Raw genomic sequence first — 24,378 nt, 5'->3', positions numbered from 1 at the left:
GCACTCAGATCTAGGAGGATCACTGCCACTGATCCTCCTGCGTCTATGATGGTTCTTGCCTCTTCGACTACGGCTAGGAGTGCGGTGTCCGTTCCCTGTCCTGGTCTGAACCCTGTCTGGGATTGGCGCAGGAGGTTTTTGGATTCCAAGAGATAGTTGGTGGTTGACGATTCTCTCGGCCACTTTGCTGATGGCCGGCAGAAGAGAGATAGGTCTAAAGTTAGACAGGTCAGTGGAATCGAGGTGGGGTTTTTTGAGAAGTGCCCGGACTGTGGCTTTTTTCCAGTTGGTTGGGACTGTGCCAAGTACAAACGACGCATTAATGAGGTTGGTGTAGGGGGGGGCAACAGTGGAGGCGACCAGTTTTAGTTTGCTCATGGGAGCTGGATCTGATGGAGCCCTACTCTTCACTGATTGTAGGGTGGTCAGGAACAGTTCTGTGGTCACCTGGGAGAATGCTTCGAGGCATGGGGCCTCCGAGCCAGAGGGAGGTGTTGGGGGTGGGGAGGGTTTTAAGGATATGTTGATTTTTGTTGAGAAGAACTCAGCTAGCTGGTTGCATCTCGTGCCCGATGGGTCTGGTGTGGGCAGTGGATCTGGGGTTTTCGTGAGGAGACGCACAATGCGGTAGGTCTCTTTGGCAGAGTTAGCAGCAGCTAGTATTTTTCCCTAGAAGAAGGTTGCCTGGGTGTTTTTTATACAGGTTTTGTAGTGCTTCAAGGCAGATCTATATTCGTTTTTGCTATAATTAGCCCAGTCCTTTCTCCAGAGGCGCTCGAGCTTTTTACACCTTTTCCTAAGTTCGCGTAGTTCTTGGGTGAACCATGGAGATTTAAAAGTTCCCTTTTTACTAGGGAGGGGTTTGACGGGAAGGGTGGCATCAAGGGATTGTTCGATCCAGGAGCGGAGCTGGACGTCTGCTCTGGAGGGGTCTGGGTCAAGCACCGGTGTGGTGGAGGCTAGTGCTTGGGTCCATGAGGCAGTGTCCAATTTTTGCCACGGGCGGGATGGTGCTTGGGGAGGAGATCTCTCCGGTGCTTCGTACGCGAGTTGAAGCTTAAAGGGGATTAAGTAGTGGTCTGACCAAGGGATAGGGAGGGGGTTATTCACTACTAGGCTCGGGAGGTTAGTGAATATGGGGTCCAACAAGTGGCCCTTAGAATGGGTGGATTGATTGCATTTCAAATTAATGTTAAGGGAGGCTAGGTCTTCCTTAAGGTCATTGGCTGTTTTGTTTGTTGGGTCGTCAAAGTGGAGATTTAAATCTCCTAAGACCGTAAAGTTGGGAGACAGACAAGCCAGGGAGGAGATGGTTTCCACTAGGGAATTGCAGAAAAGACCTTGCTGTCCTGGGGGGCGATAGACGAGGATCCCCGAGAGGGTTGTAGATGGGGATAAGTGGATAGAGAACTGGACATTTTCACAGTCCTGAATAGGGCTGTCCTTAAAGTGACAGGACAGGTTGTTACGGTAGATGATCGCAATTCCGCCCCCTGTCCTGGAGGGTCGGCCCAGGTGCTTGATTAGGTAACCAGGTGGGAGTGATTGAACTATGTCAGGGTCTGAGCTGGAGTTGATCCATGTTTCGGTGAGAAAGAGGATCTCAATCTCGGAGTCTTGCAGAAGCATATTGATTTCTGCTTGGTGTTTCGGGAGGGATCTGCAATTGAGTAGAGCAATCTTAAGCCAGCGTGGTTTCAGGGGGAGTCGTGGTGTTAGCCTGTATGGACAGTTTGAGCAGCAGGAATGACCTTCCTCTAAGGAGATAGTGCTGCAGCAGAGGGTGGGAGAAGAGTCCGGCCGAGGCACATCCTTAAGTGACGGTAAGAGAGGGCATGGCCTCGAGATTAGTGGGCGTGGCCTCGTTTAGCAGGCTAATGGCGGCGTAAATGCGGTAGTACCCGCGGCAGCGTTAATGTCGGCTGCGCGGGGTGGTTCCTGGTGCTTCAAGGGTGGGGGAGTGCCTGGAGTGAAGTGTAACGATCAGGTAAAACAATTCTATTACAGTTTTTAATTTTTAAAAACGAGCGCTGAGAGGTTCTCCCGGCTTCCGCCTCAGGAGCTAAAGGGTAAACTGAAATGCAAGCTTTTCGTTAGAAGTGCGACTTATATGCTACCGGTGGGCGTGGCCTCGATTAGTGGTCGTGGCCTCGTTTAGCAGGCTAATGGCGGCGTAAATGCGGAAGTACCCGCGGCAGCGTTCACGTCGGCTGCGCGGGGTGGTTCCTGGTGCTTCAAGGGAGGGGGAGTACCTGGAGTGATATGGTTTCCATAATAATTAAGTTTGGCCTACTGCAGTTGCCATAGCAATTAATTCTAAACAGATCAGAACTATGGCATCTGACAAAACATTTTTGCAATTAACTAATCTGGCCTATATCTTTTAAAATGAATTGTCACCATTATGACTTCGGGCCAGTTAAACTGATCACAGGCTTTCCCACAAGACAGCCAAGAGGCATACACTCAGAAAAATATAAATCTGACCAACAATATTGCTTGAAAAACCATATACTATCCTTCTTACAGGAGCCAAATGAAGATTCTAACTCCTCTGGAATTGTCTGAGGGAGTATTGGCCCCCCAAAGCCCTTGCCTACCATGTTAATCTGTGAGATTCCTTGCAACTCAATGCCTGTTTATAGGCTTCAGAGCTGTGTAATAATAATCCACCCTTAAAGGTCTATTGGTTTTAACATATCATTTTACAGTAAGTACGTCAAGCCTAACGTCTTTATGATAACCATCAGATTAAATCTATGGCATCTAACATTAATTTACTCAAGCAACTGATCAGACCTATAAGCTTTAGACTTACCTTGTCACCGCAACCAACTCATTACTTCTTCATTAAACATAAGCTTTCCCACAGTATAACTATCAGGCATGTATTCAGAATATAACCACTGTGTACAAAATTACTGTTGGCAAAAGAATATACCACCCCTTCTAAGAGGTCTTCACAACGACTGTGAAAGTGCAGATTGTCTGTCCCCATGGTTTGTGACACAGGTGATAGCCTTTAACACAGTGTAATAGCAGTCCACTCTGTAAAGACTTATTTTCTTTAACATACACTTTCCACACTAAATATGTTGGGCAGAGTGTCTTTCTGGTAACCTTTCATAACAAACAGTTCAGACTTATAGCATCTGAAATAACATTCCCCAATGAACCAGTCACGCCTGTAGCCTTTATTATTTGCTTGTCACCATAACAAACTCTGGTCTAGTGCATAGCGCAAAAGCTTCCTACAAGGCAGCCTTATGGCATAGTCATAAAATTACAAATATGTACAGATTGACTGTGGACAAAACAACATAAAACCTCACCTAAGAGGAGTTAACCAGTATTATCAACATGCAAACCTTTAAGCTCCAGGAGTTTTCAAAATGGGGTTGCGTGGGGTGCGCAGCAGCAAAACCCTTTCCTACTACTAAAATCATTGAGGCTGCATGTAGCACAATACCGGTCTACAGTCTTTGACACAGTGTTGGAGCAATACACACTGAAAGGCCTATTGACCTTAGCATATAATTTTCACAAAAAGTCAGACCTACTGCTTCTGCTGTAACCTCTCATAATCAACATATCAAACCTATAGCATCTGAATGACCTTTTTGCAGTGAATCAGTCTGGCTTTTAGCCTTTGTCATTGGCTTGTCATCATGACCAACTCAAGGCTAATGTGTTGCTTATACGCTTTCCCACAAGGCAGCCATTAGGCATACAGTTTTTTAAAATTGAAAATATGTACAAATTTACAGTTGGTTATACAATATGCACCACCTTCTTGGAAAGCCCAACAAAGATTATCATAGGGAAAATCTTCTTCTCCCAGGGTCTGTCAGAGGAGGTACCCAACAAAAAATATTTTGTACTTTGGTATTTTTTGAGATTCCATGTAACAGAATACTCTTTTGTACGCTTTAACACAATGTTGTGTCAACTCATCCCTAAATGCCTTTTGGCTGTATCATATGCTTCTCAGCTGCTACCTCAAGCCTACCGCCTATCTCGAACATTTTCATAATCAATATATCGAGCCTATAGCTTTTATCATTGTCTTGTCTCTATAACAAAGTCGCATTGAGGGTAGTTTTACCACAAACCAAGACGTGGCAGCACAAAACATCTGGCCAATGAAATGCTTTACTCAAGCCATGTACATGGGCTTAATGCTATGTGAGTAAAACCAAAATGTTTAAAGTTCAAATAGTTTAAGTGAATAAATATTTCTATATCTGGCTTATTAATAAGGATTTTTCCAACTTGTGTCTGGAGAGGATACGCATGCAAGTAAACTGTTATTGGAGGTAACTGACTTTCCCCCACTTTCTCTTATTCATATATTTGCACATTACAGACTTTCAGTTTTGAAATGCATAATTCCCATGTGAAGTGTTGCACAAGCATACAGTTCATGAAACTATTTTGAGTTCCTGGTGTTCTTAATTAATTTTTCTTTTACGTTTTTTGCATTCCAATGACGTTAAAATGTATTCATTGCAAATTTCGGTACATTTTGTTTTATTTATTTATTTGTTTCACAAACATAGGTTACTTCTACTGCTCCTCATTCTGGCAGTGCCAAGAGCATGTCAAACTTGCCGCCACCAGCGCCTCCAGTTGGAAGTAAAGGAAATGTTCGAGGACCAACTTCTAGCAATGCATCTTCAGCAAATCACAGCAACCCTCCCCCTGTGGCTATTGTCGCAGGACACAAGGAAAGTATTGTATAGCAAGGGAAACACTGTTCTGAAGAGTGATGTGTAAAGATTTATGTATTTCAAGAGTTACTTAGACCTGTGATGCAGCGTGTTGTTGATGCAGAGGGACTCCGCCAGTTTTTAGGCCACTACTTACAATACTGCTGGTTTACTAATTAGCTTATGCATGTTGTTTCGTACACTGAAGTGTGCAACTCAGTCCTATTATTTACATACATCTGCTCTTTTGTACAGTCTGTCCATCACTTGTTGATAGTCCTTTTTTTACATAGCTATAGCTTTATTAACTGTTAGGTAATTGTGCTCTACCTATCCGTTTGCATGTTTAATATGTAATATGTGTGTTCAAAACTATTTAATGCATGGTAATTTAATAAAAATAAATATTCATTTTCACATAAAAATGTTTTGCAACCTAACAAAAATGATAAAGCTTACACTTTGCTATTTGAATTGAAAAAATAAATAAAATAAATCATTAATGTATCTTTTTAAAATTCCCAACAGGTTAATAATCCTCCTCTGCATGTAAGCAATAACATGAGCACGTCACATGTGCCGCCTCCTCCACCAGCTCCACGGGTGGGAAATATGGGAGCAGTACATGGACCAAGTTCTAGCAGTATGTCTGCATCAAGTCACAGCAAGCACATTATCTCATCTATGGCGTCCGGGCAGAAGGAAAGTATTGTTGCATCATGAAAGTCTCTTAAAATAACTTGTATTTTAAATTTTGATATGGCGTTTAAATCGTTGTTAAAATAGATTAAATAAATCCGCCAGTCTCTGGTATCTGGTGGGGTAGTGTTCAAATAGGCACCAGCTTGAACTCAATGTGGCTTTGTGTAATTTTCTTTGCCTCCTTTCATGAGAGACCAAGGTTGTATTTGGTGGAAATGTTATTTTTATTGTACCCTTCTATGATCATCCCAGGCTAGGGTGTTGGCGCTCAAACTCGGGATATCTAGTACCAGCTACTGAATGACATGTCTGGAATATATGGATTTGCACATTTTTGCATGAAAAATGTTGCCAATGCAATTAATTATTTTGAAACATTTTAAAATGGCTATGCTTTTTTTTGCCTCTTGTCAACCACTGCTATTAAATCCAAAAATGTAACCAAAAAAAATAATGAATCATCAGATGAAAGTAAAATAACCATCTTTTGTGCACTGTGCTTGATATTAGCACTGGAACAGATCAGTTTTAATTATAAGTAAAAAGTGACCCCCATACGTTTTTTTAAAACAGATTCATCCTAATGCTCCACATATGAGCAACACCATGAAGTTGTCAAATGCACCAGCCCAATCTGGACCTTCTGCCAAAGTGGCTACTCTTCAAGGACCAAGTTCCAGTAACGCATCACATCCGAATACCAGCAAACCCACAATTATTGCTGCAAAAATGTCCGCACGCAAAGAAAGCATTGCTGTTGAAACCAGAGATGATGGCTACCAAGTAGACAAGGCAAGTTCACAATATAACACACGTTTGCGTAAAATAAGTGCAAATGTACTTAAATGTTAACGAACATAAGCTTGTTTTGTGATTTTTTTATTATTGGGCTAATACAGATTTAACTGAGAATCTGTTAAAAATGTTGTAAGGTGTCTGAATCTAGAATTTTTTTTTGTTGATAATTTTATTAGCATTTATAAAACCAAAGACATATGAAGACAGCCAGGGAATGTATAATACAGCAAAGTCCATCATCCGCAGTCAACAGGAGGCGCGAGCCAAGGAGACCGCCCTTAAACACAATGGTTCATATGAGGGGGGAAAAAGGGGGGAGCCATGTAAAAGGAAAGCAAACTCAAAATTCAATACAATAGATTTAACCAATTGGCCCATATCTTCTCAAACTTTTCAGACACCCTCTGGCCTCAAAAAGGGGTTCTTCTTGGGTCTCGCACCAATCCACCCCTCTGCGCCATTTACGAACAGTAGGAGGCTTGGCTAGAGACCAGGCCGCGGCAATATCCCGCTTGGCAACCGCCACCACCGTACCCAGGAAAGGCTTGTCAGCTCGACAGCCATCCAAGCCGTCAAAGACTCCTAGGAGGAGGCGTAGGGGATCGTGGGGGACCTGCCAGCCCAAAGTGTGTGTGAGTTCAGACTATACCCAACCAGAAGGTGGTGAGACCAGGACATTGCCAGACCGTGTGGCCACAACAGGTACATTCTGGTAATGGGCGCAGACCCGCCTTATGTAGACGTACCAGGGTTAGGGATGCTGTGTGGAGGTAAGAGTTGAATAAGGCGTAGTTTAGAGGAGGTTGTTACAGTTTTGGGAGCCATTAGGGCGTTTCGCCAGTCTGCTTCTTGTAGGGGACCCAGCCATCCCTCCCAGCGAGCCCACAGCGCATCTAAAGTGTCAGGGTAGTTGTTCACCAGTGAACGATAGATCCGAGACACTCCCCCTTTTCCCAGGTCACCCATCATGACCTGAGCCTTGAGCGGGTTAAATTCGGGGAGTGAGGTATCTGGTGAAACATGTGTATGGAGGGCGTTGCGGAGTTGCAAATATTTGTAGAATTGTGTAGGGTAAAGGGATTGGTGCTGTTGCAGATCGAAGAAGGCCCGGATGTGATTACCAACCCAGACATCCCCAAGGAGTGTAATCCCGATCCGGTCCCATTGTTGAAACCCTCGGAGAGCCGATACCTCGGGTAGCCATGTGCCGTGCCACAGAGGAGTGTGTTGGGTGAGTTTCTTGTCCCATTGTGTGTAGCGCAGGGCCGAGCGCCAGGCCGTTAGGACTGCTCTGGTAAAGGACGGGGATAGTCTGTGGGTTAGGGGACCCTTATAGGTAGGCCTGAAGCTGAGGAAAGTCCATAGTTCTGAGCTCGGTCTAGTAGGCCGGGTCAGACCAGCCCCCAGCAAACCAGTCATGGATGACAAGCTGGGTGGCCAGGTAGTAGAGGTGGAGGTTGGTCATCCCCAAACCCCCATCAAAGGGAGGTATCCGAAAATAGGCTAGGGCCATACGTGGTCTGACGCTCCCCCACAGAAACTTGATTACCCGATCAAACTCTCGAAACCAGCTACCCGGGAGATGAAGTGATGTTTGTCGAATGTATAAAAAGTGGGGAAGGATCATCATTTTAAAAAGTGCCCCATTGCCGAGGGTGTTAAGTGGGAGGGACTGCCAAAGCTTGAGATCGGATTTGGCTTTCGTGACCAGGGGAGTAAGGTCAAGAGCCCATTCCAGTTCAGGGAGCAGGGTTATCCAGATCCCCAGATATTTAAACGATTGTCTCCGCAGGGGGATAGTGGACTGCCAGTCAAAGCAGGATCGCTAGGGGTGAAGGGGGACCAAAGTGGATTTCGTCTGGTTGAGTCGTAGACCCGAGACTACCTCAAAAGTCCAAAGCACCTCCAGACAGCGTGGGCCGGAGTTCTCCGGGTCAGCCAAGAAAAGCAGGACGTCATCCGCTTATAGGGCAATTTTGTCAGTCTGATGGGGGTTCCAAGATCACCCTCTGATCCGGGGATCAGTGCGTATGAGGCACGCCAACGGCTCCATCGCCAGTGCTAATAAAAGTGGTGAAAGAGGACATCTCTGGCGGGTGCCTCTTCGGATGGGGAACGCTGCTGAGAAAGCACCGTTAGTCAGGACCCTTGCCTGAGGGCTCGAGTACAGGACCTGAATGAAGCGCCGAAAGCGGGGGCCGAAGCCCATCTCTGCCAGAACATCCCCCAAGTAGGACCAGTCGACCGTATCGAAGGCCTTCTCAAAATCAGTTAGCAGCAGGGCCAGGTATGGGGTGAGTCGGTGGCGATGGGCCAGGGCCAGATGGAGGCGGCGTATGCAGTGTCGAGTGCCAAGGGCAGGCATAAAGCCACATTGATCCAGGTGGATCAAGTCGTGCAGCAAGGGGCGAAGACGTTGGGCTAGGACTGTAGCAAAGATTTTCATTTCGGTGTTAATAAGGGAGATCGGGCGGTAGTCCGTGTGAGAGAGAGAGGGTGGCCGAGTGAATCTAGAATTTAGCCCAGTATTTTGATCTTTTGTATTTCTTTGATGTTTCCATTTGAATTTTTTTTTTATTAGACCTCTAATTAAAAGTGCAATCACTACTTTTCTTTTACGTAAGGCTCTACCTGAGGACCTACGTTGTGCCCCTTCCCCCACCTCTCCCTTGATAACATTGTACGTTTCTTCAATGTGCTCTGCATTATGGCATCCTTGTTCCTTTCCCTGTTTTTTAGGTCGAGCCTATAACAGTGCGCATGCGCTGCATAGGAAATCGACCTCTTGGAATCACTTCAACTTGTGTAGTAGCTTGTGCGTGTGGTGCTCACACGCAATTGGCCTTTGCGTCTGGCTCTAGAAAGCAATTGGCCAAAGGCGTGTGGAGGCCCAGCTTCTTGTGAAATGTTTACTCCCAGAGCGTTTTGCTCTCGGGAGCCAGCAACGGTGCGCACGGGCCATCTGTTTTTAAATAGCATGCCTGCGCTTGTCTCCCCCCTCGTGCGGGCCGTGGTTCTCTGACTTTAACTTTCCCAGAAGTTGGAACCAACGAACGCGCACACACCCTGGTGGCATCTTGTTTTGTTAACACTTGCAGGTTTCCCTCATCTGGTAATTTTATCCCCCATCTGAAAGGGACAGGCCATTCTCTAAACCTAAAAACATATTTTGCTAACTAAATCTGTGTTTTATAACTTTGTGAAACAGACTTTGCTAAAGCAGAACTTGTTAGTTTGGTTAATGAAAGAGGGATAGCTATTGCACATTAGTTAACCCACGCAGCACGACCGGTTACCTGGACCAGATTACTTTTGTGAAATAAACATTTAATACAAGCGACTGATTACAGTTATTAGAGTATTTATAGAGTCGATTAATTTATGGATGTAAAAAAAAATGTAATTTCCTATCGAGCGATGTCACACTGCGCCTCGGTAATAAATCTGTATCTGAAATGTAGAGATGTCCTCTCACAAGCTTTAAACAAGCACAGAACAATGCATTTGGTTTTTAGACCATGAGAGAAAAGCTCAATAAAATCCTGTCTCACCTTCGAGCAACAAATGTCTCAAATAATTTACAACATGCGTCCATCACCCCCCAGAATTCACATTTTTATTGTTATGTGGTTATTTTTGTGAGCTGGGCGGATCGGAGACTAAATGTACAATCCATAAGAGCAGGGTTATCCGAGGACACATTAAAAGTGTGTGTGTGTGTGGGCGGGGGGGGTGGGAAGGAGAGGGATGCGCTGCTCTCTTACCCGCACAGCCCAGGGTGCACACCTTCCGGGGCACCTGCCAGCAGATACCGGGGGTGGGGAGCTGCTTGTGTAAAGGGCCCGCAGACATTGTCACGCGCTTCAGAATACTCTGCGGCGCGAGCACGTGACACAGCCCGTTCCGAACCTGTCAGAGCTCCTTCACTCTAATGTTCTGCAGAAGCCCCTCTGCAGTTTCCCTCCTTTTTAGGTCGAGCCTATAGCAGCGCGCATGCGCTGCTTGCTCGACATTTAGTAAGGGGCTTCAGAAATCGCCCCAAGCTCACCACACACTCCTGCATGTGTTTTTTTTCTTCCTCACAGGCTAATGGGCTTTGCGTGCGTCTTTCAAATAAAGGCAGCACGCAATTGGGCAAAGGCGGGTGCATGTCCCGCCTTTGCTCCGCCTACGGCTTATTTGCGTCGGTTATCCGCACAGGCCACTTCTGTTTTCAATTTTCGTGCCCAGACACGGGAGCGATAATTGGAAACAGATTGCTCGCTGTGGCGCGCACGCCACTCGCGGGCTTGTTAAATTGTTACTAATGGCATGAAACCAGTCGGGCAGCTTCTGTGTCTCCAAGCTGGGCAACAGTACTTGTGTGATTGCTTCTTCAGACCTACCCCCACGGCAAATTCCCCGAGCGCCTCGCATGATTTCTAACCTGTCATCTGTGTCAAGGAAAACCCTGCCCACCTCCCCTTACTGAGTTTACTTCCAGTAACGTAATCGGCGAATAAACAAGCATTGTACCAAAGATGAAACTGAACTGTTGCTGGCCAGGCGCCACCCTCAGGCTATTATGTGGAGGATAAAGAGCTGCACCATGGGGCTGCAGTGATTACCGTGTACCTGGTTCAATTATCTGTGAAGAGAAGAAGTGCGGAGATGAACTGAGCCTTTCATGAAGCGCTTGGTAACAAACATGTTGGGACATTTCATCCGTCACTCATTATTAGCTCCCCCCCCCACATCCCCCTTCCATCTGCTCTCACCTCTGCAGAGTGCAGAATAACAAGTCTGCACCTTTTCAGTTTTCATACTTTCTCAGTGGATACATTCTTAATTTCTGTCAGCACGATTGATGTAGGCTTAGTCACACTTGGTTTGTGTCAGAGGGATTGAACGTGAACTTTCATTTATCAGAGTCAAGTTTGCAGGAGTTCATTGCAGAATGAAAGCTGTGACGGCATCGGACAAGCTGCTGAAACCCTAAAAGAGTTTCACAGGGAGGTGATGCTGGGCTATTAAAGCAAGGTGTGGGCCACGGTTTAGGGCTGGGTCAGAGCGACGCCTGGCCGCCAGACCTGCTCGACGCGACGGGGGTGATGCTATCACTCACTGCTTGTTTTGGGATCTGTGGGGGCTTCAGGGATCTCTCTGCTCACAAGGGTGGGGACCTGTGGACAAGAAGTGAACAAGAGGCCGAGCAGACGGTTTGTAGCGCAGCCTCACTTTAAGATGTTACTGTGTGTTCACGGATCTGCTGCAATAAACTGTGTGCCATTACTTAGCATGCCACAGGTTTAAATCTATAAATTGGTGTGGCCTAACGGCCTCAGCTGCTGACTTTCGAATGGGGGAACAAGGTTCGAGTCCCAGAGTCAGTTCAAAATCATGTGATCCTGGGCAAATCACTTAAACTACCCGTGCCTAAAAAAACCCTAAAAAAAACCTGACCTTGAGTGATGTAATCTGGTGCTTATGCGAAGCGCTCTGGTGCCCTTAGACCAAAATTGTGATATATAAAACCTCCAAAAAAGGGCCAACTCAGCCTGTGTTCTTGACATGACGGCTGTTGCCTACAGCCACTGGTACCAAGCACGGTATAAAAAAAAGAGTATTAGTTTATGTTTTGGCCTTCTTCGGTCTAGAGATGTTGCAGGCTCTGCTGTTTGTGGGCCTCTCTGTCCAGTCCCTTCCTGTGATGGCGGGTCAGATTCCTTGCATCTTTCTTGTCACTTTATTCTCTGGTCTTTTAGTTTTAATGATCAGATTGTGTTGCCACAGCTTTGCCTGCCCTGTGCCTCGGCTATAATCCACTCCCTGCTGCAGTTCACAGCCAGGGCGTGGCACTGGATATACAGTTTCCCAGCAGATTCTTTATCAGGTGTGCCCGACTGCTTTCAAGACTTCGGGCACTCCAGCCGGATTTAACATTTACTCCCCCCTGAGTCAGTGCCTCCATCTGCAGCCTTCGCTGCTTCCAGCGTTTGCGAAGCCAGAAGGTGTAGAGCTGGAACTGCGTCCGCAGCCGTGGTGCCCCAACGACTCGCTCCTTTCAGAGTTTCTAGTTGACAGGACCTGTGACTATAAGACTGTTGTGTTTTCATGGAAAAAAAAATCTCATTGAAGAATAACTCCATGTGTTTTCCCTGAAGGAGATGTGGTGAGTGGAGTGAAACTGCTCCTGATACAGGTGGCTGGACTGTGGACTTTGCAATTGGTTAATCTAGTGGGTTCAAGTGCATAAAGGCAAGGCATATTCAGTTTAATTTACCAACTACTAAACTACTTTATTTGTGAACTGTATACAGCACCCTCTTTGGAGCCAGGTCTTCAAGCAAGAAGATTGCAACCTCGGATTGGTCAGTTCTTTGAAGTTTCATCTTCTACTGTCAGGCTACTGCTCAGGCTTTTGTTGTTACTTTTTTCTTTGCGTGGAAGCACTCCGTAAGAGTGCATGTGTTTGCATGGTCTGTTGTGTTGCTCTCTCCCTCCCTCCACCCACTGTTGGTTGTGTTGCTTACCGCATCTCGCTGCTTGTCGTGTTGCTTGCCTCCGCCAGCCTTTCTCTCGCTGTCTGCTGTTGATGAAACCACATCAGGATCATACGTTTATAAAATCTGTTTTAAGAATCTGAGATAACCTGTGCAAAGCCTTTTTTTTTCCAGATCCCTTTAACACTAATTACCCCCCTTTTATGTTGCCTGATTCCCTTAGTACACTACCCTCCACTCCTCTGCATTCCACCGAGAACTGTATTCTACATACCTCCTTCTCTGTTGAAGATTCAGTAAAGCTCAACACTGTTGTGCATAGCCTTGAAGTGCCTGGCTCTTGTGCTTATACATGAGTTGCGAACATTGACCATCATTTGGTTTTGACAGATGACTTTGTGAAAATTGTTGTATCTCATCTACATGATGCCATTCTGAGTTCTTTCTATTTTACCATACTCTGTTGTCCTGCAACAAACTAAATCCTCGGTGTGAGTCAGCAAAGAATAGAGAAGCCTGTATGCATGGTAATAAAGAACGGTAGGTTATTTGAAGAGGGCGGCCCTTTGAGCTTTTCTGAGAGACCGAATGATTGTGTGAGCAGTTACTTGGAAAGAAGTTGATTCTTATTTTGTATATCTGGATTTCAAAACATCTCTGGAAATGACTGCGATTCTTTATAGATCAGAGGTTTCCGCAAGGTACTTGGGCAGAATAATGTATGCTTGGGTAGTGCAGCCTTTTCTGATTGTAGAGAACCATAAACATGATCACAATGTACCTCTCATTAGGGGCACCACATTCAAGTGTGTGTTTGTATTCTGCAAATGTTGTATCCTAGATATTTAGTTTACTTTGGGTGGATCATAACTTGAATTAGTCCTTGGGTAACTCAGCTGGTGCTCATGTAAAGCGCCATGGTCAAGTTCGCGCTATACAAAACTCCGGGGGAAAAAAAATACATTCTAGTCCCTACATGCATTAGGTTAGCAAATGGGAGCTAGAACTGGAACATTGTGTTGGGTGAGCCAGAAGCCGCTTTTTAGGTATTGCACAGGCAGGGCATGTAATTAGGATTACTAGTGAAACTCCACCCTTTGCATTTCTTTTTGTTTTGTCGCTTGCCATTGGTCCAATCTGACCTTGCTTTTCTTACCTCGCTCATTGTTGGCTAGTGGTCCCATCTGTCACTTCCGTTTTCTTTTGTTTCTGCAGAAAGCAGCATTGACAAACTACAGTAGACTTACACTGCAGGGCGTTATCTTTTGATGTAGGGACTACTTTGTTGTTTTGTAGGTCTCGCAAAGGGATCACCGAGAGCCGCGTGGACATCTGCTGCTCCGAGTGTGCTGTGCGCCTGCAGCCCCCACCACGTCCTAGCCGCAGCCCCCAGGCCCTCTTACTGCCCTGTCAGCACTGCTCGCAATGCTTTCCCCCCTCCCTTTGTCCCCTGCATCTACGTTCACCCCCACCCGCAGCAGCTGTACGATCGCCATGTGGGTGCACTACACAGCGCAGCACAATGTGCTTCATTTTAAACGTGGGTGCACTACGGAGGACCCGACTTAACCAGGCACTCGCTGATAGCGGCACACAGGTAGCAACCATTGTGTCTGTCTGCTGTCAGTATGTACTGCCTGCATACTACAATGCACTCTTTTGTGCAGCACTGTCCGCGTGCACATGCACGATTCTTATATGCCACTGCATTTTTGTGGTTTCTTCAGTGCGTTCCTCTTGTCTCTTCCTGTCATTGTGCCTGTGTGTGCTGCTGAAAGGCGCATCTCACTGCCCTGATTGGAGCTAGGCAGTTATTATACACGTGCTGCACGTATCAGCAGGACTACTACACGGGGTGCCAGCGTGCGTCTCAGTTGGACTGCGTGTTTCGCATTGATAATGCTTAACTTTACTAAGTCAGCAGATTTTAAGGTAATGCTCATCTAGACATCGTCCTCCGCTCTAACTTTGGTTGGTTTCCCACTGTGCGACTGTCTGTGTGTGACTAGCTGCAGAGATGTGGTCTGGGTTCTGGGTGAACAACATTTGCATAAATTATCAAGAACCCTACTTCTCGCGCAGGTTAAACTGTGGGCGTGGCATCTTCTTCTGAAAGGACTTGTAAAAGCTGTGTAATATAAACTTATGTTCTCTTGAAATGCAACTTGCTAATGTAAAGTGCTGCAATTCGTTCGCATTGAGTGTGCGCTTTATAAAACTGCAAAAAAAGCTACTTAACTGGGCCATTAGCGAGGTTAAAGGCTGCAAGTGGGCGTGTGCAAGCAGGATTGATAGCCTATCGCACTCGAATCTGAGCAAAACACACTAAAGGAATGTCTCTTTAAAACACGTAGTCTTGGCAGCACATCATTAACAAGCATTTTTATTTCATTTCTTCTGCAAATGTGTTGTATTGTCGTTTCCTTTTTTTTCAGTCCTTTTAATACTGCAATGAATTAAACTATCGTTTTATATAAGCAAGGGCCTTAGCTACGTGAAGGTCAAGGAAGTATTATTGTTTATGTAATAGGCAATGTGAATTGAATGTTGCCACCGATTGCAGATTTGACGTCGCTACTTCTAATGACTAGGTAGCAAGGTATTGTGTACAATATTTACCTTACAGCAGAGATTCCTCCTTCAAGGTATGCCCAACAATCATTTATGCAGAATGAGAATTAACAAAAGGTACTTCTACAATTACTCAAAGTACAAAACATGGTGCTTTTATTGTTTTTTTTAGCAATAAACATCTGTTATTCAGCGCCAAGAGAGTCCCCTTTGGGGTGAACGTTATTAATATCCACGGTATAATTCTCTCAGATGGGGAGGGGGCTTAACATGGGGCAGAGGGTGTACAAGAGACCACCTCATGCTCTCAGGTGGGGGCTTCACATGGGGTCTGAGGGTGCACAACAGACCAGACCATGTGTGTGTAGATATATATATATAGGTGTGTGTGTATATATATAAAGAAAAACGTCCTTGTGGGGACGTTAAAGCGGCACTCCACAGAGATGGTAAAAATATTTTCTTATTTATTTCTCACACATTTTATCAACGCGTTTCGGCTGACACAAACTGCCTTGTTCAGGTTGAAACATGTTTCCTATACAACTAATTTAAAGGGCTCTTCATCAACAGTGACGACAGACAAAACATCTCCTAACCGTGAAAGGCCACTTTGACAGTTTTCATCAGCACCATCTTTGAAGGTGCAAATACTGCCGTCATTAAAGGCTTGCATATCACTTCATAAGCGCATTTACCAAAACTTGAGTTAAAAGCGATGTTATAAAAACAATTTAATAAATTGTGACCGCTCCTTAATTCATCAGTTTTTTTTTTCTTTCTCTGTTAGGCATGGATTAAAGTGTGTATAAAACCCGCACTAATCTCAAATGGCAAGTGCCCCTGTATTAAATGCTGACTTCAGAATTGTCCTATTTCAGGTTGCGTCAGCACCATATACAAGTGTGCAAATATCACAATTATTTGGGCCTCCCATGGCTCTTTTTGAAAAGCATTAAAGCATGAATATTAATCATAGAATTTTCTTAACAGTCAATGCCTCATTCCTCACATTTCAAAAACTAAAGTGCTTTAGTGTCTCGTCATATGGGTGTGCCCTTAGAATAGTGCCTTATACTACAAAACTTTCTCTGACCTCTAGTACCCCCAAGCAAACAGGAGAGGACTAGAGCTCACTAAAACCAATTCCTGTACTTAGTAGATTCCACCCAATGTGACTTTGTGCTCCCCTTAAAAAAAACAAAAAACTAAAAAAAGGTTTGTCTTACATTAGAGTGTCCATGAGGAATAAAATCATTAGAGAAACACACTTGATTATAGGCATGTGTGTACAATTCTTTATAGCTATTAAAAACATTAGGTTCTTTACTGTCTAATTCCAGGATATACATTTTTTTTAGCCTTAGTTCTTTTTCCCTATCCCCCCTCTTTTCTTCTTCTGGGTTTGTACAATGCAACTATACTTCAAATATACTGGGTTGCTTTGGTGACACTTCTCAAAATATCCAGCTATTAGATAGCTACGATCGTTGTTGGATATTGCACGGATATGTTGTAAAATTCTATTATGTGCTGGTAAGGTGGTACTCCCAACATATAGTTTTTCACAGGTGCATTTAAGGATATACATGACAAAGCTTGATTTACGTGTCAGGTTGCCCTTGATTTTCATGGTCTTTTGGAAAGGCGTAGTCACTGCAGTAAAATTCTCACCATTCTTACAGGCTTTGCACTTAGAACACTTTCTGAACACCTCTTGGGTAGTGAGTCATGTTCTATCTATTCTTCTAGAAGAGAAGTCGCTTCTAACCAAGTTGTCCCTTAGTTAGATTTTTTTATAGGTGACCTGTAGTCTATTTGTCACTACTGTGCCTAGGACTGGGTCCTGTTTCACTAGATACCAATATTTGTTCAAAATGGCTCTAACTTTACTGTGTTCCAGTTTGGACATGGTTATAAACCTATGTGGTCCTTTCTTTGGGGCGAGTTTGCTTACAGTTGTATTAGAGGGTTCGAAAAAGGCATCTTCCCTCTTAAGGGCTCTAGCTTTTTTAGATGCCACTTCTAAAATAGGTTTCGGGTATCCTCTCTGTATAAATCGATTTTTTTATATTTCCCCTTCTATCCTGTCGAACTTTCCCACTGTACTACATGCTCTTCTCGCCCGATAGAACTCACCAAAGGGTATACTTCTGATTAGTGGGGCTGGATGTGAACTTTGAGCATGTAGGATGTTGTTTCCTGCTGTTTGCTTATATAGATAGATATATCCATCTCCTGAGGTCCGTGTCCGCGTCCCCCTCTTCCCGGCAAGGTGGCACTCACCAAGTTAGATACCCGTATGGCTACATTCCTACAAAAACTACATTAGAGAGCCCAAGAAGGTTATTGATAGTTTCTGGAGATACTGCCAGGACAAGCACCTAGATGTTAGTGCCCTCCTCACAAAAATTCTTGACCTAGCAGAGGGGGCCAAGGCCTCGGGCACTCCGGTCTCCCCAGAGGCGCTCTCAAGCTGGACACAGCTTGCAGTGATATTTCTAGGGAATACGAACCGCGCCCTGTCCACAGACGCCGCTCCCTCCTGCTGATGGTCGACCTGCAGCTGGGGCACCTGGCGTCCACAGAGGCTGGGGCGGTGGCGCACTTTTGGGAAACTTTCATCAATGAGTTTGGCAAATTCGTTACCATGTTCACCTCTCTAGATAAGGCGTAAGCGTCAATGAAGATTTTTCACAGACACCCGGAACTTTGTCAAGCTGGCCATGGCAGAGGGCGTTCAGCCGGCTGCTTTTATACGCAAGGCCCTTCTAGAGGCTTCAAGAAGAGCAAGACCAGTCCCGACAGGGAGAATTTTTCACTACACGCAAAGGCCAACATGGATATGACTCCAGAGGGCAATCCCAGGCCCTAAGAGGTGAGAGTTTGCTATTCTTCCCAACTAAAAATGGAAGGGTGGTTGGCACTATTAGTTAAAGATTCCTTACCTCAGAATTACCCCTAGACGTCTGACTGTACCCGGAGACATTTTTTCTTAGCAGTATCCCTGCGTGTCGGTAGGTGGGGTCATTCAACTCTGCGTCCGGTGTCCTGGTCGCCGGGATGACCGTGCGGTGTCAACTTAGAGCTGCCCCTGCGCACTGACGTCAGTTCTTTCTTTTCCCGCGCCAGCCAGCGCAGATCCGGAGAGAGCGTGCCCCTTAGTCACTTTTTGACTAACCCTTTTTCTACTTTTTCTAAGTCTTTTTTTGAGTATTTGACTCCTGGTGCACGAGAGATGTCCTATTGTCGGACCAGCTTCAAGCCCTGTGACTCCGGTCACAAGTTCTCGGTCACCGATCCGCACCTCGTCTGCCTTTGGTACCTGGAGCACGACCACGATCCGAAGTAGTGCTCTGACTACCGGGCTATAAAGCTGAAGTCTTTGCGGGAACGGTCTCGAAAGCTTTTGGAGGCCCTGCAGTCCGCTCCGCGCTGTTCGAGGCCCTGGTCGAGAGGAAGGTTGCAGGACCGGGCGCAGAGCCATCTCCATTCCTCTTCGAAGTCTTCGCATTCCTACAGTAAATCGAAGCACAAGAAGAAGGCGAAGAAGCACCATGGCTCTTTACCTTCTCCCTATTGTCGGCCGGTGCGACACGGGACCCGGAGCGTTGCCGCTTTCCGGCTCCGCCTTTGGAGCCTGCTTCTGGGACGACTCCGCGCTCCCCTCCCTTTCCCGCCCAGCTTCGAGCTTTCTACGAAGCACTTCACAGCATCTTTGGGCAACCCGACTCTGCAGGCGTGACTTTGGGCCCCGTCAACTCAGCTGGGGGCCCTGGACCTTCGAGGACTTCGGCTCTGGCACCAGAGGACCACCAAGGATCCAGGCCTGGATTTGAATCGGCACTGATTCCAGTGCAGAAGCCCCAACCGGCGTCAACCCCAGCCTCACTCCCAACTTGGACCCGGTGCTGGACCGACGTCGTCCGATGCCGGTCGCGGTGTAGGAGGGTACTTTTGTACCTTTGTTTGACTCTAGAGCCATGGTCAGATTCTTGGGCCTCACAGCAAGTTCCCACCCTGTGCAGTCTGCCTCTCACCCCTTTCGTGGCTACGAAAGGGGTGCCCCACCACGTTCTGCCCAGAGCAACAGGGCCGCGCAAGCTACCTATCCTATGCGTGGCTGGGGACGTGGGACCCAGCGTTGCGGGTCTGTGGGCGGGCCAGTCCACCATTGGTTCCCCTGCAGCAACCTCCAAGCCTTCCTAGTCCAACTTTTCAGGGCCACCTGTTGCCAGTGGGCGACAAGATCCGCGATCACTTCCCCCACTGGCACATCATTACGTCTGACAGCCCGAAGGGGCTACTCCCTCTCCTTCAAGACTACTCCTCCCTCCATGCCACCAACGCTCCATTGCATGTCAGAGGATCACTTGGCCCTTCTCCCCCAGGAAGTTACAGCTCTCTTGGCCAAGGGAGCTATGGAACGAGTACCTGTGCTAGTAGGTCGTGGTTGTTCCTCCCACTACTTCCTGGTACCCAGGAAGGACAAAGGCCTGCGTCCTATCTTCGACCTCAGGGACGTCAACCGCTTCCTTCGGGAGAAGTACAAAATGTTAACCTTGGCTCAGGTCCTGTCTGCCCTCAACCCTGAAGGCTGGATGGTAGCATTGGACTTGCAGGACGCTTATTTTCACCTCCCCGTCTTGCCTGCCCCCCAGCGTTACTTATGGTAGGCCACATTTTCAGTTTACCGTGCCCCCCCTTGGCCTTACCAACACCCCTCGGGTGTTCAAAAAAGTGATGGTGGTCGCAGCTCATCTGCGCAGATCAGGGGTTCCAGTCTTTCCCTATCTCGACGACTGGCTGTTGAAGGCGGGCTCGCCCCAGGCTGTCATCTCCCACCTCCAGACTACGGCAAACATCCTGCATTCGCTGGGTTTCACTATCAAATGTGCCAAAGTCGCACCTGATTACCTCTCAGAAGCTCCTTTTTTTTTTTTGGAGCAGTTCTGGATACAGCGCAGTTTCAGGCATATCCACCCGAGTAGCGAGTCCGGGACATTCGGGCTATGATACCAATGTTTCAGCCTCTATCCCGGATTTCGGTGAGAATGACCCTGAGGCTGCTGGGCCTCATGGCCTCCTGTATCCTGTTGGTCGATCATGCCAGATGGCATTTGCGGGCTCTGCAGTGGGGCCTGAAGTTCCAATGGGCGCAGCATCAGGGCAATCTTTCTGATGCCGTCCAGTCTCGGAGGGGGTGCGAGTCAATTGAAGTGGTGGCTAACGAACCAGGATTGGGTCAACAGCAGATCCTCCACCTTCCCCAGCCAGAGTTCATAGTGGTGACAGATGCGTCACTCCGGGGATCGGGTGGCCACATGGGAGAGGTGGAGATCAGTGGCCTCTGGCTGAGTCTGGGCTCCACATCAACCTTCTGGAGCTTTGGGCAACTTCTGGAGCTTTGGGCGATCAGTCTTGCACTAAAGGCATTCCTTCCTTCTGTCAGAGGAAGAATAGTGCAGATGTTAACGGACAACACCACTGCCATGTGGTACTGCAACAGTCAGGGCAGGGTGGGGTCTTGGACCCTATGTCATGAGTCTCTTCGTCTTTGGACATGGCTGGAACATCAGGGCATATCCCTGGTGGTTCAACACCTGGCAGGTTCCTTGAACGCCAGGGGGGATGAACTCAGCCACTAGTGCTTGATGGACCACGAATGGCTTCTTCACTTGGTGGTGCAAGGTCTCTTTCAGCAATGGGGAGAGCCTTGGTTAGATCTGTTCGCCACCGAAGAGAATGTGCATTGTAAGCAGATTTGTGCATTGGAGTTTCCAAGGCAGCACTCACTCAGCAGCGCATTTTGTTGTGAGTGGAATTGCGGCCTCCTGCATGCCTTCCCACCTGTACCACTTCTACCCAGAGTGCTGAAGAAGATAAAGCGCGACCGGGCCCAAGTCATTCTTGTGGCTCCGGTCTGGGCACGAAGAGTCTGGTGCCCCGAGCTCTTGAGCATGGCCATCGATCCTCCGATCAGACTGCCTCAGCGGGAGGATCTTCTGTCGCAGCAGTAGGGGACGGTTCTCCACCTGAACCTGTTCAGCCTCCACCTCCTTGCATGGAGATTGAGCCGCAAAAGTTGACAGCTTTCGATCTTCCTCCCAAAGTCTGTAACGTTTTTTTGGCAGCCAGGCATCCCTCCACTAAAACGGTATACGCCTGTAGATGGAACAAATTTGTGGCATGGTGCACAGCAAAGGCTGTGGATCCCCTTTCTGGCCCTCTTTCAGAGGTTCTCCTCTTCATTTTTTCTTTGGCCCAGCAGAGATATGCTAGGAAGTCTTAAAGGCTATCTTTCGGCCATTTTGGCCTTCCTGATCAGCCTTCTCTTTTCAAGTCCCCTATTGTTAAAAGATTTCTGAAGGGCATTACTCATCTTTTTCCTCCGCCTCCTTTCGTAATGCCCCAGTGGGACTTGAATCTTGTCCTCACTTATCTTGCCTTTCCCTTTCAGCCAGTACATAATTGTCCTCTTTGTCTCCTTACTTTGAAGACTGCTTACTTGCTTGCCATCACTGTTCGTGGGTTATGTGGGCGCCAAGAAAGGTCGGGCAGTGCACAAACGTACCATCTCTCGTTGGGTTGTCCTATGCATGAAGGTTTGCTTTTCTTTGGCTAAAAAGAAACCTCCAGTAGGACTGCATGCCCACTCTACCAGGGCGACTGCAGCTGCTACTTCTTCGGGACGTGGAGTCCCGCTGGTTGACATCTGCCAGGCAGCCACGTGGACATCCTTGCACATATTTACAAAGCATTACTGCCTGGACAGCCAAGTCTGGAGAGACTGCTTTTTCGGCCGTTCTGTTCTCCAGGACTTCCTGGTGTGAACTTAGTTTGCAGACCCACCTCTGGGGTTGGTATTGCTGGGGCATCTATTCTAAGGTAAGGAATCTATAACTAATAGTTTCTTTCAGATAAACAAGTTACTTACCTTTAGTAACGAAGCATCTGTAAGAGTCATATATTAGTTATAGATTCCTTACCGCCCCACCCATCCTCCCCGTTCTGCAAACTAACTTCTAGGGACAGGGCCTTCCTTGCAGGGCCCTAGTTTTGAGCACCAGTTGTCAGTGTCTTGCATGGCTCTGCGATTCTGTTGTGTAAAGTCGTGCCAGAACTGACGTCAGCACGTAGGGGCGGCGTCTAAGTAGACACCGCGATGTCATCCCGACGACGGACGTGGAGTCGACCGATGCCACCTTCCGACGTGCAGGGGTCCTGCTAAGAAAAGATTTCTCTGGATCCAGTCTGACACCTGGGGTAATTCTAAGGTAAGGAATCTATAACTAATATATGTCTCTTACTGATACATTGTTACCAAAGGGAAGTAACTTGTTAAATTGGGAGAAGTTCACTTCCGACACGCGAGTTCTGCAAACCATCCAAGCTTTTCACATAGAGTTCTATGGGACCCCAGTTCAGGATTCACGACCAAGCGTGCTGGTGTTTGGGGGGAAATCGGGCAGGCTTGATCGGGTGGTCACAGATCTGCTGCAAACAGAGGTGATTAGCCAGACCCATCTACAACTCCAGGGTTTCCTCAGCAATATCTTTTTGGTGGAGAAAAGAGATGGTGGGCAACGGCTAGTGATAAATCTGAGTTCAACGGGTGGCTGGTCTATCGCCACTTCAAAATGGAGGTCATCCTTCTTTTGCACGATTTGCTCCACTTCGACGACTGGATGATGCTTTTAGATTTAAAGGACTCTTATCTGACGTTCCCCATTTTTCCTCCTCATCACTAGTCCTGGGCGGTACATTCTGTTCCGCTCGTGGAATTTGCGGAATTTCATGTTCCACGGAGAACGTGGAATTGCCAAAAATTCCACGATCCGCGGCTTTGCAGAATTTTTTTGCTTGTTCGCGCTTTCAAAATCCGTGTTTGATATATTTCCCCCCCCCCCAACCCGACCCCCCCCCCCCCCCCGAGGACGCAAACAGCGTTCACGAACTGGTAAAAAGCATCGCGAACGGGCGGAACAAGCAATTTCACATGTTCACAGAATTCTGCGTGCACGCGGAGATTTTTTACCGTTTCGCGGAGCTTTGCGTAGTGCGACTACACAAATACAGGTATACAAATTTACAATCTGGCCATTTGGCCTCTCCTCAGCCCCCTGGTGCTTAACCAAGGTGCTCAAACCAGTGGTGGAAACCCTCAAGGCTTCAGTCTCATTATTTATTTAGACAATCTACTCCTCTTGGACCAATGTACAAAGCGCTTGATGGAACAGTTGCAACCGACAATCCACTTACTAGAAAGCCTCGTCCTCAACGAGCGGAAATGTCTCTTGGTTTCCACACAAACAACGTTTCTCAGCTTCGTCATCAATTCAGTAAAGAAGACCTTAAGCCTTCCTTCCCGGAAAGTAGCAAGGAGAACTGAAGAGGATGTTTCCAGACCAACAACCTCCCTTCGGCAGGTGGCCCACATGGTGAGCCTGTTGTCGTCCTCCATACAAGCGATCTTTCCGGGCCCATTCCAATACAGGGCCCTTTAACGTCTCAGGGCCTTCCACCTGCTCAGGGCTTACAGTATTTGGAACAGATTCCCCTCACAGAGGAGGTCATGGCCAGAACGCGATGGTGGTTGGCTCACATGGAGGCTTGGAATTGGAGGGCCATCTTCAGCTCCGACCCAGATATAATTATCAAGTTCTACGCCAGCAAGTCAGGTTGGGCAGCCCGTTGCGGTGACTCCTTTACAAGAGAAAAATAGTCCGCATAGGAACAGCCGCTCCACATCCATTGTCTAGAGCTAATGGCAGGGTCCTTTGCGATCCAATGTTGGACAAAAAACAGTGAATTGCAGCATTCTCCTGAAGATGGACAATATATCAGCGGTATACTATGTCAACCATCTGACCAAGTCAAAGGCCCTGGCGAACTTAACCAAAGACTTCTGGGCCCTTTGCCATCTCCTTTGTCTGTGGTAGAAGGACCCCAGCGTCTTCAAGAGACTGGAAGCTCTTTGTGACCCCTTCACAGTGGACCTTCTTGCCTCCAGATTAGATCACCAGGTTCCTAGATATTTCAGCTGGAAACTGGATCCTCTGGTGAAAGCAACAGACGCCTTCCTTCGGGATTGGTCCCTGGACAGGGGATATGCA

General features: G+C 47.0%; 1 protein-coding gene across 2 annotated transcripts in view; it reads left to right on the top strand.

The window, feature by feature from the left end:
• Positions 1-24,378, top strand: part of SCAF11 (SR-related CTD associated factor 11) — a 968,921-nt gene that overhangs the window by 901,466 nt on the left and 43,077 nt on the right. For both annotated transcript variants that reach the window (XM_085653364.1, XM_085653363.1), the window contains 3 exons: positions 4,560-4,728; positions 5,239-5,411; positions 5,985-6,203. In XM_085653364.1, coding sequence (XP_085509490.1) covers positions 4,560-4,728; positions 5,239-5,411; positions 5,985-6,203 — 561 coding nt within the window. The remainder of the gene's footprint in view (positions 1-4,559; positions 4,729-5,238; positions 5,412-5,984; positions 6,204-24,378) is intronic.

The sequence above is a fragment of the Triturus cristatus genome, chromosome 4_1 (assembly GCF_964204655.1).
Source record: "Triturus cristatus chromosome 4_1, aTriCri1.1, whole genome shotgun sequence".
In the NCBI taxonomy this organism is placed as follows: domain Eukaryota; kingdom Metazoa; phylum Chordata; class Amphibia; order Caudata; family Salamandridae; genus Triturus; species Triturus cristatus.
This window is presented reverse-complemented; position numbering and strand designations above follow the sequence as displayed.